Source organism: Tinamus guttatus, unplaced genomic scaffold, assembly GCF_059628265.1.
Source record: "Tinamus guttatus ecotype Peru unplaced genomic scaffold, ASM5962826v1 Tinamus_guttatus_pri_ptg000580l, whole genome shotgun sequence".
Classification (NCBI taxonomy): domain Eukaryota; kingdom Metazoa; phylum Chordata; class Aves; order Tinamiformes; family Tinamidae; genus Tinamus; species Tinamus guttatus.
In genome coordinates this window covers 903,208-917,742 of record NW_028289114.1, presented here as the reverse complement: position 1 = coordinate 917,742, position 14,535 = coordinate 903,208, and the positions used below count along the sequence as shown (strand labels likewise).

At 55.9% G+C, this 14,535-nt stretch overlaps 1 protein-coding gene across 1 annotated transcript; it reads right to left on the bottom strand.

The window, feature by feature from the left end:
- Positions 1 to 8,205: 8,205 nt before the first annotated feature.
- DNASE1L3 (deoxyribonuclease 1L3) lies at positions 8,206 to 12,785 on the bottom strand. Its single transcript, XM_010219147.2, has 8 exons — positions 12,654 to 12,785; positions 11,159 to 11,247; positions 10,238 to 10,330; positions 9,900 to 10,012; positions 9,607 to 9,719; positions 9,067 to 9,224; positions 8,560 to 8,656; positions 8,206 to 8,325 (listed from the first exon to the last, which is right to left on the bottom strand). The coding sequence occupies exons 1-8, from the start codon at positions 12,783 to 12,785 to the stop codon at positions 8,206 to 8,208; spliced, it is 915 nt and encodes a 304-aa protein (XP_010217449.2).
- Positions 12,786 to 14,535: the final 1,750 nt, after the last annotated feature.

Below are 14,535 nucleotides of genomic sequence, written 5' to 3'. Positions count from 1 at the left end.
GTTCAAATTCTTTTCTGTAAAGAAATGAGGTAAAACTGGTACTATAATAGGTGCCTTTGTATACTTGATCAATTTTAATGCTTAACATTATATTAAAAAAAAAGCTACTGAAGTGGCTTTACCACTCAAATTTAAAACATGTTTGAGAATGCTTTGCTAATGGTTTACATTTAGGAAAGTTTGTCTTTTATAGCGGACCAAAAGCAGAATGAAATCTACATCCTGGTAGCCTTCAGCCTTCCTCTGTTAACGCTTTGTAAATCTATACAGGTAGCTCTTTGGCCACGGATGCTAGTAACGTGTTGTTTTAATTAGCTTGGGATACTGGTGAAGCTTATGTAACTTTGCTTTACATGTAACAGCCCACACTTGTCCGGATCTATTTTCTTTTTAAGAACAGACTCTCGTTTGGTCGGGTTTAGTGAAGCCTGGAACTTGTTGAGCTCTTGGGTAGCTCCCATCCAACGGGCAGAAAAGGGGCGCGGGTCGGAGCGGGCGGAAACGCAGGGCTCGGCGGGGACGGTGGGATGCGAATCTGCCCCCGATACCCGGGGGAATCGGGGAGCCCCTGCGGGCGGGAGTCGTTGGCGTGCAGGGCGCTGCGCGGAGCCTGCGCGCTGCCCCGTGCTGCGCCGGGGATTCCCGCGGAGCCGCAAAATCCTCCCTCGGGAATCCTGGGTCCGTCCCGAATTGCTCAATCCTGCGCTCCAAGCGCGTTCGAATTGCTCTTGGCTGCTGGGGCTTTAGTAGAATTTACCCTGCATATAAGCTTTAACTCTGATGAGGAAAACTAGGATTTGTTGGAAACTTGTTGAATCTTTGCTGTCTGCCCTCTGGAGAAGTTCACGCTTTCTGTTCTGTAGCTGGGGGTTGATGCACGCTCTGTGAGCACAGCTGACTGGGGAAAGGGAGAAAGGTTGGTTGGTTTTTTCTATTTTTTACCATGCTGTTTTGTGCCTTAATGTGAAATGCTCATCATATTGTAAACTAGGAATTAAAAACAAATAAACTGGAATAAAATGCAGGATTGTAAAATTGTATCTTATAACTTATTAAATAGAAATGTTTGCTTCATTAAAATGTGCATGTTAAAACAGACTTGGATTCTTTTCGTATGTAGAATTGTACCATGCAGTGACTTCAGGCATCCTCAAGGAACCATGCATTAGCCTGTAAAAACTTGGCCATATCCTCTGTCTTGCTCGGATTTTTTCATGCAGAGGTTTTGGTTCCTATAATAAAACATTGTGGAAAAGGCTTCGCCTGCCTTAGTGCTGGGCTGCAGCAGCTCGTGCGGGCACAGGGCATGGCGCTGCCACGCAGGGTTTGGGCTGGGTTTGTTGGGGTGGGTTTTGGCTCCCATTTAGGGTAGCGGGTGAACAGCCCAGCGGAGCAGCTGGTGCCTCCCCCGGCGCTGCCCGGCCCTGCACGTGCAGCCGCCCGGCTCCGCGGAGCCGTTTCGGCAAAGGGCCGGGGATGCTGGCGCTGCTGCTGGGGCCGCGCGGGGCCCTGGGGACCTGGCACCTCCGGCCGCATCCCCCTGTCCCGGCAGAGGCGCCCGCAGCCCCTCCGGTGCCAGCGCACGACCCCGGCGCTCGCGGCTGCGCGTGGCCGCTTGCTGGTGCTGGTGCGGGGGCCGCGAGGTTCTTGCACTAAGATTTTTGCACTGGGTTTTTACACCAGTTTTTTCACACAAAGGTGGTTTCCAGCGTGGGCCGCACCTGGGGCCGCCCAGGTCTCGTGTGGCGGGACGTGGCCATGGAGACCAGCAGATGTTTTCCCAAACACGGCTCCCGCTGGGAACGGCGCTGAAACCTGAGACGCTGCGGGATGGGGGCCTCTGCCAAGGACTTTCCTGCCCCAGGTTTATCAGATTATTTCCTTTTTATAGTTAACTGTATTTCATTAGCTTTGCGCTACGTCAGCTTGAACCTCCTGTTTAACATTTAAAAGAAACAAACAGTGGTACCAGCTGTCACAGTGAGTAAACCTAGAACCCCTGTGTGTGCGCAGTGTGTATCGCCCAAGGACAGCGCGCGCCTGTTACCGCGTGGCCCAGGGGGCTGCTTGTGTAGCTGAAATTCATGGGAGTTGCTCAAGCAATCGATGGGCTGCACTTACTGCCTTGTCTAACGTTACTTCTGGTAAAAGCAAAATTCTGGTTCAAGTTGTGATAGAAAACAAGCAAATCTGCCTTGTGTGGGCAATAAAAACTGTGGTGTGACTGCCTCATCATCGAAGCGCTTACTGCACAAGAGGTAACTTGCCAGATACCGCAAACATCCTCTGTTTGCAATTTGTAGAGCTTTTGGTGTAACTTGATGGCGTTGATCTTTGGCAGCAGTCAGCTCTGGAGGTGAATATTGATGATACAACTAGAAATACCACCTTTATGTGTTTTTTTTCAGCGTGTGATAGTGCTGGTGTTGATGGTGGTCACCAAGGTCGCCGGGTCCTGGCTCACAAGGCCCTGTGCATACACCGGGTGAAGCGCCCCCGCGTACGCCCGGACACCGTCGGTGGGGAGACGGGGTGAAGCAGTGAGCGCTGGAGCTGCTGTCTGCCCAGCAAAGCGTCTTCGGAAGGTGGCACCGGGCGCAACGCGAGCTGGTCGCGCGGAGCAGGGCAGGTGCTGGGAGCCCCGGAGCAGCCAGCAGAGCCGCCCGGCGCTGGTTTAACTGCGAGCGTTGCCTGCGGCTGCCCCCGTGCAGAGAGGCCAGGGAAGGCCGCGCTCGGGAGGCCGCGCGGGTCTGGGGGTGCCGCGTGGCGCCAGGCCCTTCCTGCTGCGCCGGTGCTGCCGCCTCACGGCAAGGCCTTGCAGGGGTCGGGCGCCCAGCTCGCCTGGGGGTGGCTGAGCTCGGGTTGCTGAACACAAACTGAGTCTTAACTTTGTTGTTAGGCCTTTAAAAGCTGCCCTGCTCGTTCCCACTGTGCCCGGGCCTCATGTGCATGATGGTGCCTGTGACTTTCTCATCTGGCTTGTGTAGGTGCTGGAGTGGCTCTCTGGGTGTCTGCCCTTGCCCGTCTGCTCCTGATGAGCAGCGCTGGAACCGGGATGGCGACCGGCCGACATCCCTTGTAGCCCTCCTTGCTCAAATGGGGAATAGCGCTTGGTCCGGCGGAGCCTCCGTGTATGAGGTCAGGGAGAGCGTCTCCCTCGGGGTGGCTTCTCCCCTGGGGCCCTGGCCCGGATATTTAGAGCTGCTGGCAGCACGGCCGCAGCTCCCGCGCCACCTCCGCAGCACAAACGCGACTCGCTTGCACTGCGAGCACCACAGAACCCAGGAGCGCCGCAGGGCCCACGAGTGCCGCAGTGCCTGCGAGCGCCCCGGGAGCTCTCTGGTCACTTTGACCCCCCTGGGCTCCTGGGCGACGCCGGCTCCTCCAAGGCGGGAGGTGAGCGGCAACCCCAGCCCTTGGGTCCGGCCACCCTGGGGCCTTGCGGGGCCGAGGAAGGGGCAGCGATTCCCTCCTGGCTTCTTCTCACAAAGTCCTTCTTCATCTGGAGCAGGGGCTGCAAAAATAGCATTTCTCTCATGTTTTATTTTTCCCTAGATACCAGATGGCCCTAATTCTGTAGGTGTCCACAAACGTACTTAATTTTAGTCTTTCAAGTGGATTTTCTCCTGGATTTTAAAGCAACTGCATATACAAGTGAAATTTGAGCTTGGATTTATAGTGCCAGGGCTTGGTTTCTTCGCGCTCTGCGTCACTGCTGCCCTGCCAGTGCTGGGTTTGCTTTTCAGAAGTGGTTCAACCTCCTTGGAAAAAAAGTATGTGTTCAAGTGCGCTATTTCCGAAAGGAGGGACCTGCTGCTCCTGCTCAGCGCCGTGGAGAGGGCGATTCCTCGGGGGCCGGGTACAACCGGGCCCTCCTTTCAGCGTTTGCATGGCAGTGAGATGGCAGGTGGCACATGGACCCTTGTGTCTCACCGTGTCTGCAGGATAATAAAGGTTTGCTGGTGAAGTCGGGGATGTTGCGCCCGACATTGCGGGTAATGGGCCAAGGCAGCTGCAGGGTTCAGTGCAGCCGGGCGCAGCCTGCAGCGTGGGCTGCAGCGGAGCTTCACGATCGCTCTTTGCCCTTTCTGCCGTCCGTATAACTGATTATTGTTAATACAGTAAATACAATTCACTGTGCGTTGCAGATAACACACTACACGTAGTTTGCTAGGAGATGTTAGTGCAGAAATTGAGGCTGCGTTTTGCACCAGGGCGGAGCTGTGCAGGTTACGTTCTGCTTAGAAGAGTAGATCCCTCGCGCTTTGCCGGTCCCTGCGTGCGCGGCGGTGCGGGTTGCTGCGCTCTCGCTCAGCAGGACCGATTTTATTCAGCGCGTGCGAGTCCTGCCTGCAGCCGCGTTCCCTCTTGTTGTTCGCTCTGCGGAAAGCAGGAATGTGAAGCCTCGGCCTCGGGGCCTGCTCTATTCCCTGCTCAGTTTCAGCTTTCAAATGTTTTTAATTACAAGTGATTTGATTTAATTTAATTTAAAAAAAAAAACACAAAAGACTTCTGTTGAAATGTCCCTGTAACACAGAAAGGTATAATGTACCTTGCTTAACTGGGGGAAAAAAGAAAAAAAAAGAAAAAGAAGAAACAAAGTCCACTTGCAAATCACATTTAGAGGATTGCCTAACGTGATTTATAGAGAAACAGGCGTCACTTGATGGGCACTAGGATGAAGGTGAGTTAATTCAGGGAACAGTGCAATACAGAGCGGTTCTTCAGAGGTTGAGAAACGCCTCCCTTTGAAGCGTTTTTGGTGGTTCTGGCCCTCCCGCGAGGCTCCCCCAGGGGCAGCGGCAGGAGAAACGGGGAAAACCAGCGGGGAGAACGGAAAACCCCGGCCCGCCTGGGCCCGGCAGCAAAAGCTCCCTGTTGCAAACACCTTTAAACGTCGAGCTCATGTTAAGCAAATGTTTATTTAAAAAAAGATTTTTTTCCCCATGTTATGATAACTTTGAGATATGAAGGCACCTCAAATAATCATTTATTAATAGCAGCGTGCTGAGCGTTCCCTTTCAAGGGGAGCAGCTCAAGCCTGGCTGCTCCGTGCGCCCAGGCTGGCGGCCCCGCGGCTCCTCGGAGCAGCCCCGGCCGGGGCAGAGTCTGCAGGAATCGTTAAGGGGCTGCAGGTCCCTCCTGCGGGAGGTTGTGGAAACAGCCCCGCTGCCCTCCGGGCCTTGCGCCGCTTGCCAGATATCCGCCTTGCCTTGCGCTGCTTCCACGGGCTCCCTCTGGGAAAACGCCTCGAAATTGCTTTTTCAGAATTGCTCAGGCTTTCATAGTTGATTTTCATGGCTGTGAACTCACATTGCACGCTCAGAAAAAAAACATTGGCGATGTCACTAAATCAGGATGGATTTATAGCTTGTGTCGCTCTTGATTTTCCCAGGATTTAAAGTGCAGGCTTTATACAGCATGAATGAAAGCCTAGCATATGTGACTTAAAAAAATAATTCTTTTTTTGAGAGGCAAAATATAATTTAGCAGGACCCAGAGGTCTGCCTGACAGGTCTTTGCTGTGATTAACGGCCTTTCTGCAAGGCCTCGGTACTGCAAATATTTACAGAAACGCTTAGCTGGAGCCTGTGAGCGCTCCGAGCACTGCGGCGGAGCCTGGGACGTCCCTCCTTCCGACCGGGATGTCCCGCTAAAGGGTTTTCTTTGCGTCTGGTTTCACTGCTGCCTGCGCCCAAGCCCCGCTCCCAGCTCGTGTGCGAGGAAGGGGTCGCCCTTCCCAGAGCAGCACGTGCAGAGCGGTTCAGCAGCGATTCTGCTCCTTCCCCGGCGGGTAAAGTAACTGCTCGCAGGAAACCTGCGGCGAGCGACGGCAGTGGCGCTGTGTCCAGCGTGACCCTGGGAGCCCGCGGAGCCCAGCTGGCGCGCGGGATGGAACCGGAGCGTGCGGAGGGCAGGCGACGGGCACGTCCCCGTCCCTGTCTCACACCGGCCGCGCAGGATGGAACCAGCGCGTGTGGAGGGCGGGCGATGTCCCTGTGCCACACTGGCCGTGTGGGATGGAACCGGAGCGTGCGGAGGGTGGGCGACGGGCACGTCCCCGTCCCAGTCCCGTGCCAGCCGTGCGCACGGAGCCGTGCCGGCCACACAGGCCGTGCTCCGAGCGCAGGGACGAGCAGAGCGCGGTGCCACGAGAGGGTGCCCTAATAACGCTCCGTGCAGCTGCGCCCGGCGGGGGAGCGCGGCCGCCGGCGCCTTCCACGGCTGGCGGGGTGCAGCCCGCAGGAAAATGCTTTGAATAGGGGAGGAAAATGTTGGAGGGAAAAACCCTGCGAGGTTTCACGGGGTTTTCCTTCCTGGATGAATGCAGGAAAGCAGTGATTCCTGACTGCGCCCCTGGCTGTCCATTCCCTGGGCTTGCTGGGCAGAGGAAGAAGCCTCGGCAGGGAGCAGCGGATCCAGCAGGACGGTGACGGCGCTGCCGGGCCCGCCGTGCGCAGAGACCCTGGTCCAGCGAGCCCCAGTTCTGGTTTCAGAGGCGCTGATGAGCAGGGCCCGTCCTCCGGGCGCCCGCGGCGGTGAGTAGGGACCGCGCAGCCTTGGAGCGGGCCGGGATGGGCATTGTGTGACATGGGAGAAGCAGGGAGACGCGTCCGGGGGCAGCGCGCGGAGCCGCAGCCCGGGGTCCGGCACCGGGCACGGTGTGGCCGGGCGCTCCGTGTGCGGGCTGAGCATCGCTGCGTGGGGCTGCACATCTGCGCGCACGCTGCACATCTGCGCGCACGCTGCACATCTGCACACACGCTGCACATCTGCGCGCACGCTGCACATCCGTGTGCGGGCCACAGCAAACCCGCCTGCGAGCTGCTCCCCCTCGGCTAGGAAAACCATGGAGGAAGCAAGGAAACGCCTCGGAAAGGCCCCGCTGTTCTCCCAGCCGCCAGCTGAGGCTTGCGTGACATCAAGTCCCTCGGGGATGTTTCTGGTTTCTCGTGTGAAACTCCCATTTGATGACAGCTGAGGCTCTGAAATCTCCTTCGTCTAAAGAGCAGCCTTGTTGTGGCTGCAGGGTGCGTGGAGGATGCTGTGGCTTGCGCAGCTTAAAAACCGCTTTGCAATTGGAAGAACGAGGTAATGAGTCCCGGAGGGAAAAGCTATACACAAAATGTTAAACTCTTAGGATATATTTACAGTATTGTCTAATGAATTTGTAGATTAAATGCAGGAAAACTTATGCAGACCTACTCACCCACGTGCACAAGCTTCAGAAGCCTCCCAGCCCCTCTCGACAGCAGCTGCCGCGTGTCGTTTGGGGACCCCGAAGCACATCCCAGCTCTCAGCGCTGGAGCGGCCTTTTGGATCAGGGTTTCTCTGGCCTTTTGGTCCTTGTCCTCAGGGTAACCCTGGTGCAGCCAGATACCTGCTGACACAGCCCAGGGCTGCTGCCCTGACTGGCAGCTGCTTTTGGGTCTCATTTGCAAGCATGGGGTAGAGGATTATATGGAAGGCTGCAAATAGGGATATAACTTTTTCAGTCAAAGTTGGTGATATTAACATAATTTTAATGATTGAATACATCCGCTAATCTTTCTTGTATCGGGATTTAATCTTTTGTGTGTTATTTCTCGCTGAAAGCCAGGAAGAGCAGGTTGTCACCTGCGGTTTGAGGGACAGAGGGGACGGCTACAGCTGGATGGGGCCGGGCACGAGGACGGGCCGGGCTGGGCTGCTCTGACCTCGTGGCTGCCCTAGTGCAGGAAGGCACCATCCTCTCCACCCGTGTATCCACCTTCCCCTTTGCAAACACAGCCCGGCCCTGCAGACGCGTTTCGTCCTGCTCGTGGGGCGCGTGTGAGCGTTGGAGGCGCATGTGATGCAGAAAGGGCTTTTTAATCTGGTTGGCGTTGAAGAGGAGCAGCAGAGATGCAGAGTCGGTGTGAACACGCGGTGGTCTTGACCCGCACTCTGCTCGCAGCAAAGCCTGACAAAGCATTTGGGTCTTATAATACCTACATTTGCATTTGAGACCAACACGATAAATCTAATATGCTGTTTCTAGCGCATTGCTTTTCCCTGTGCTTACAGTGAGTAAAGTAGCGTGAAGGTTTCATTCACCTTCTTCCCTGAAATATTTGCAGTATTTGAAGTGCTTTCCCCGCAGTGCCGCGCTGGCTGCACGTGCCGCTGCCCCGCTCTGCTCCCAGGCCGCGCCGGCTGCTCCTGCCTGCGCCGTGCGCGGGGCCTTAGGGGGCCCTCGGCCGGCGGTTCTTCCTGGGTCTCCTCTTCCTCGGAAGCGGCGCCTTCAGCCCGCCGAAGCTCTGCAGCTCAAACTCCACGGGGAAGTGGTCGCTGACGCCCAGCGCCTGCGAGGGGAAGCAGGGAGCTGCTCGGGGCCGCCCGAGGAACGCGGCACGGTGCATTTTCCTTGTGGGGAGTTTTCCAGCCTCTGCACTAAGGTCCGTGTCACTCCAAGCCGGCGTCGGGACACCCCGGAGCCGCAGTGGACGGCGCTCGGCCACACGCCCCCGAGCTCACACGTGCACGGGGGTCCCCGCTCAGCCCCGGCCCCGCGCTGCCGTCCCCGGGCCGCGCCGTACCTGCTCCTCGGTGAGCCCAAAAGCCCTCTGGAAATCAAAGACGTTGGCCGAGCGCGGCACCACGGCCTGCAGGAGCGCCTCGCCGCGCACCACGATCCTGCAGAGCGGGGATTTGCACCTGAGCCCACTGCCTTAGCGCTGCGAGGCTCAAAGCAGCAGTTCAGATACAAAACTAGTGAGCACTGACACCCCCGAAGCCCTGCTTTTTTTTTTTCCAAAGCTCATTGTGTACAAGGTCGGCTTTGGGATGCTAAGATAGTCCTTGTCCAGGCTGAGGAAGCTGCTCAGATCAGCAGGACTTGTCACATGGTCTTCCACACGAACCCCTGATTTTGCAAAGTGCTTTGTGCTCCTATCCAGAAGTGTTTCCCACTGGGCTCTCTTCAATCCTTGAAAGAAAGCCTCACATGCAACTTGCTTTATGTAATAAGCGTTCACACTTTCCCATACATTTTTTTTTCTAAGGGAGGTACAAACAGGGAGGGCAGGGTTCACTGCTCTGCTTACCTGTCGTACGGGCAGCTCGTGCTCCTCCTGACCGTCGTGTCATTTCGGTCACCAATTAGCCAGACAAATTCAGGCTGGGTTCTCAGCCGGATGTTCTGCCACTGCTTTTTGGGGACGTAGCTACAGCCAGCGTTGAAGTCCCCCATGAAGATGAAGTTCTGGAAGGAGAATAGCTCTTCAAAAATAAGAATGACTTTAAAGATTGGCAAGTATTGCAATAGCCTGTGTAGGTCAGAAAGTGAGAGCTTAGGGCAAAGACTTGCAGAGGCTGCCTGCCCATGCTCACACATTGACAAGGAGGCCCAACCTGGGACCAGGTGGGGAAGAGAACAACGATGGAATGGACCATTTTAAGGAACCGGCTCTTTCATCCAGAGATCGAGTTTACAGAGTAAAAGCTGGAGGACTCAATGAAAATATGTTAAAGTGATACCAGAAATGTGGGGCTTCTATCAGCTGTTTGAGGATCACAATCTGTGGACATTGTCCCTGGTGAATCAGCGCCAAAGCAGACAGAGCAACACAAAGGTCCTAACGAACCTTATTTTTCCAGCGCTGCTTTACGTCTAAATACACATCGTAGAGCTCATCGATTTCCCGCACTGCTGTTTCTGGGGTGGTGTGCAGAGGGATTATAGCGAACTCTTTGACAGCTTAAAAACAAGGCAAAACAGGAAAAAATGCAGCAGTTAAACACACAATGAATCATAAAGCCAAAAAAACCCACAACTGACTTGAAAGCAACTGTTTTTCTCAAGGAAAAGCAGCTTGTATTTTGGCAGTGCACCAGAGGAGGTGGCTGTGCAGCCGCCCCGTGTTGGAAAGCAGCTCACCGGTTCCGGGGGAGAGGAACCAGACGATGAAGGGCTCTCTGGAAAAGGCATCTTCGTCCCCAGGCTGGAGATCAGGGTACTGGTATACCTGCTTCACTGACACCAGATTTTGCCTGCAACACATGCCAGCCTGTAAGTAGTCCTGCAGATATTCCAGAGACAAACTGCACCTTGCTGGCTATGGGTGGCCACCTCGACCAGGCTATGGGGTGCGAAGGGCTGAACAACCTGCTGAGTGATGGGGCTTCCTGAAGTGACAGGAGCCAGACGAGGTGGCCCGTGCGCGAGCCCGGCCACGGCCGCTGCTCCTGGCGCTGGCCACAGCCACACTCACCTACCTGTAGATGAACGCGTACTGCTCCTTGTAGGTATTCCTGCCCAGCCTCTTGCTGACCACATAGCTGTAATCTTCTTTTGGCCCTTTTGACCATCTGGAAAGAAAATGGTGTCTGTTAGTTTATTTCTATATTTTAAAGGACTGTTAATTGTAAGTGAGTCGTGTATGAATGTATATGCAGGAGCATATGAGCCATGGACTGCTGGGTTTCAGGGAGAGGTTATACAGACAAAACTCCTGAGGATCAGCTGTGTTTGGGGTATGTTCTTCATTGCTTCCCCTTTTGTTCTACACCCTCTGTGCCTCTGGCAGCCTCTGGCATTGCATCTCTTTAGATGGCCTCACTTCTATCTAGGTAAATGCTGTTATTTTCTCTAGACTCATAAGCTGCAGGCAGGGAATCCTCAGAATTGTCTTTAGTTCAGCAACCCACTTCTAATTGTGCAGAAAGGCCAATTCCACCTGTTACTCTGATGTTAGCTGGCTGAGGCTTTTTTGCTTCACTCTCTTTTCCTTTGGGCATTGATCTTTACACGCTGCACCTGCCTTCACTGCGCTGGTTTTAAAACCTGTTTGCTGGAGCTGCCTTAGCTGTGGGCTTCTGAGAGCTGCCAGAGTCAGGTCCTCTCCTGCCTGCTGGGGTAGATCCAAACTCAGTTGTTCTGCTCCCAGGGCTGGTCCTGCCGGTAAGCAGAGCTGAACAGGTCGCGGGACGGGGCTCTTGCCTCTGCTCCTCTCTCCCTATAGCTGGCTGTGTGTTTTTCACCCTCGGAAGCAGCTAGTGCATTATCACAGGTGGGATCTGGGCCCAAGGAAGTGCCCGGGTTGGGATTGTTCCCAGCCCAGCCAGGCAGCAGTTTCTCCATGCGGGTTCCTTGCAGCCCCTGCCTGCATTAACCCGTGTGTGGAGTGTCCCCCTCACCTGTTAAGCTTCTCTATGAGGAGGGGGCAGATCCTGTTGTTGTTTTCCTTTATTTCCATCAGCAACATGATGTCACAGCGGGAAATGACCTGCGGCAGGAAAGGGCAAAAAGCAACTGTGTGCTCAGGGCGTTGTGGAGGGTCAGGAAGCTGTTAGGAAGCTGCGGCTATTTGTGGGAAAGCAGAAGTGCAGAGCAGAGCGTGCGGCGGGGCTGCCTCCCTGCGCGCTGCGGGGGCGGCCGAGGCCCCGGCAACGGCCTTCTCCTTTCCAGGCCGCCCACCAACCCGGAATGGGAACTGAGACAGGGATCTCGGGAGCCGCAGGGTTTGGGTTTGGTTGCAAACTTCTGCACCTGCCCAGGGGAAGGGGTTTGCAGGGAGAGCAGCAGCTCCAGGCTCCGCTCGGGGTTTCCTCCTGCAGCCGGTTGGGCTCTGCTTCCCTCCCTGCCTCGGCCCCGGTCACGGTCTCATCCTTCTCCCCAGGCCGAGCCGGGCTGTGCAGGGCCGGTCTCCCCGGGCCGCTCTGCGGGCAGCATGGGCAGGGCCTTATTTCTGCACTGGGTTCGGTCCTTCGTCAAACTGCGTGGGTGTCATTTGTGGGAGAGAAGCACCCGCTACCCCCAGAGCAGCAAAGCTGAGGGTGGCATGGGGTAATGTGTGCCAAGGCCCCCGGAATGGCACCTGCTGGTGGGCATCCCCTGAAGCCGTGGGAAACAAATGTATTGCCCATAATTTAGTCTATGTTACCCATAGCCCTGGCAGGATAGGAAGGACAGACCAGAAGTGCAGAGCTGATAGTTTTATAACAAAAAAAACAAGCAAACCCTTCCCCTCAGCTGGGTGCAGTGAAAGAAATTGAGCAAAAGTGAATGCCCAGCCTTTACCGCGGGGGCTGGCGCTAGCGGTGAGTGGTCAGGCAGTGTGGCATCTTGGGGGAGGCTTGAAAACCTTGAATCCCAAATATGAACATTTCTCTTTAAAAAAGAACTTGTCTTTCAGATGCTCTGGAAGAAGTGTGTGAGTTTTGTCTAAATAAATCAGCAATTATTAGGCAGTTTGGTTTTATGTCACACCCTAATGTGATATCCAGCACTAGCCTGAGAAGACTTCTTAGAGATGACTATTTCATCTCTAAGAAATGAAATTTCATTTCATCTCATAGCCCAGCAGTAAGGTAAAAAACATGCCACAAAATAGAGCTCTGTGGATTCAGAGGAAAAGCCATTTTTCACAGTGCGCAAAGTTTCTTGTTCTTTCCTCACTACATTTCCGAAGGAAATGGCAAATGTTCTTTCTGTTGTCTCCTCATGCAGACTAAAATAGCTGCAATGGCGCTACTCAAAAACAGGCAGGTTTTTGCATTAGCAAGATAAGGTAATTTTCAGCATTTAGTCATTCTTTCACTCAAAATTTGCCTGAGAAAGGACAAATGAGCTGCAAGATTTTATAAACAAGAAGCCCTTGGAAAGCTCAGTGTCCATCTCATGTGGACTTACCTTTACGACAACGTCAAGGACTTCTTGCCTGGCCATTTTTGCTTCTCCGAAAGACTTCACGTTGAAGGAGCAGATCCTCAGGCTCAGGGACATGCTGGAGCAGAGGAGCAAGAGCACCACGGTGAGCAACATCTGTGGGGCCTTGGGCAGGCCGGGAATATGCCCGTCCGTGCGTCCGTCCTGCCGTCTGGCACCCGCTGAGGGCACAAAATGAGCGGAGGTGGCGGTGTCAAGCGCGACAACCAAACAGGAATTGCTGGTTTCCTCCTTTTCCCTCACTTCCATCTTCCCGCCCGAAGAGGCAGGGGGAACTTGCCCTCGTGCCGGGAGGGATTCGCGGTGGTCGGAGCTGACGTCGCGGTCCCGGGAGCTGGTGCAAAGCACCGCGGGCAGGAGCGGCCCCGTCCCCTCCGCTCGCGCCCTGCGGCGGGACAGGCACCGCGCGAGGCCGCCGGCGCCGTGGGGCGGCCTGGGAGGGCTCCCTCCGAGCAGCAGGAGGGCCCTGCTCCACGGGAGGTGCTGGGGAGGCTCCTAGACCACCCGCTTTGGAGCGTAGTTAGCAATGGAAATGCTCTGGTGACCGTGGGGACCGCGATGCACGGCGACGCGCGCAGCCTGGGCACAAAGCAGCTGCTCCGGGGTCTGTGCATCCTCTGTGTGACCAGGGCAGCGCGGCCTCGGGCTGCCGCCTCTCCCTCGAGTCGCCGACACCATCTCCTCGCGCGGGCAGGGTGCTGGTGCGCCCGGCGGGGCCGTCCGGGCCCGGGCTCTGCCGCCCTCAACGGCTCCCTCGCTCGGGCTCCCCTGCAGCCCAGGAAGCACCTTGGGGTGCTTCGTCCCGGCCTGCGGGTGCCGCGCGGCCCCACCGCGGCCTTGGGCTGGCAGCAGCAACCGCGGAGGGCCCGGCAGCCGGAGCCAAGGCCGAGCCCGGCGCCGGCCCCTTCCCGGGGCCGTTATCGGCACCTCGCAGACGCCGCGGTGCCCTTGGCAGCCTCCCTCCTGTCTCCGCTCCGTAGGAAGCTGCCGCGGAGCCCTCGGCAGCCTCTCTCCGCTCCGTAGGAAGCTGCCGCCGCTTTTGGCTGAGCCTCCCAGCAGCGCCGGGGCAGGCGGGCGGCGCGGAGCCCCACGGGTTGGCAGCCACGGCCGGGCTGAGGGGCCCCCCACGGCGGGCACAAGTGCGCTGGGTCCCAGGATCCCAGAAGGGCTGAGGTTGGCAGGGACCTCTAGGGATCATCCAGTCCACCCCCTGCTACAGCAGGGACACCCAGAGCACGGGGCGGCATCCAGGCGGGTTGGAGATCTCCAGGGAAGGAGCCTCCACAGCCTCTCTGGGCAGCCTGTGCCAGGGTCAGATGAATTAAGTGGCCTTTGGGCTCCCTGGGGACTTATCGCAGCCATCGGGCTGAGCGTTTTGGTGCTGTCTCAGGGCATTTTGGGTTAATGAGTGACAAAGTGCTTCAGCTGTTTGGTATTGCTGAAGTTCAAAGTTGGGCTGCAGGCCAGACCAGGTCATGCAGGAGGTGTTTTAATGCTTTTCTTAATGTTACTCTAACAATAAAAACTGTCCTGATGTGCTGCTCTGGGATTAGGTGAGGGTAAAGATTGTGGTGCACAGGGTAGCGGCTCTTTGCTTTGTCAGCAGCACTTTATTTGATAATCCAACTTTACTTGTTAATCTCTAACTTCTTCCTCCCCTCAAGCCCCTAAGACGGCGCAGCGATTCCTCCCAGCACAGCATTCGGGCTTTGCTTTTTCAAACAGAATGCAGCAGCACAGGGGAAAATGCCTTGTGGTGTTTCAGTGTCTTGGCTGAATGAGGCCCTTTACCCACCATTTAGGAGAAAACAGGATGAGCTGAAGTGCAGCCGTGGCTGCAGGAGCC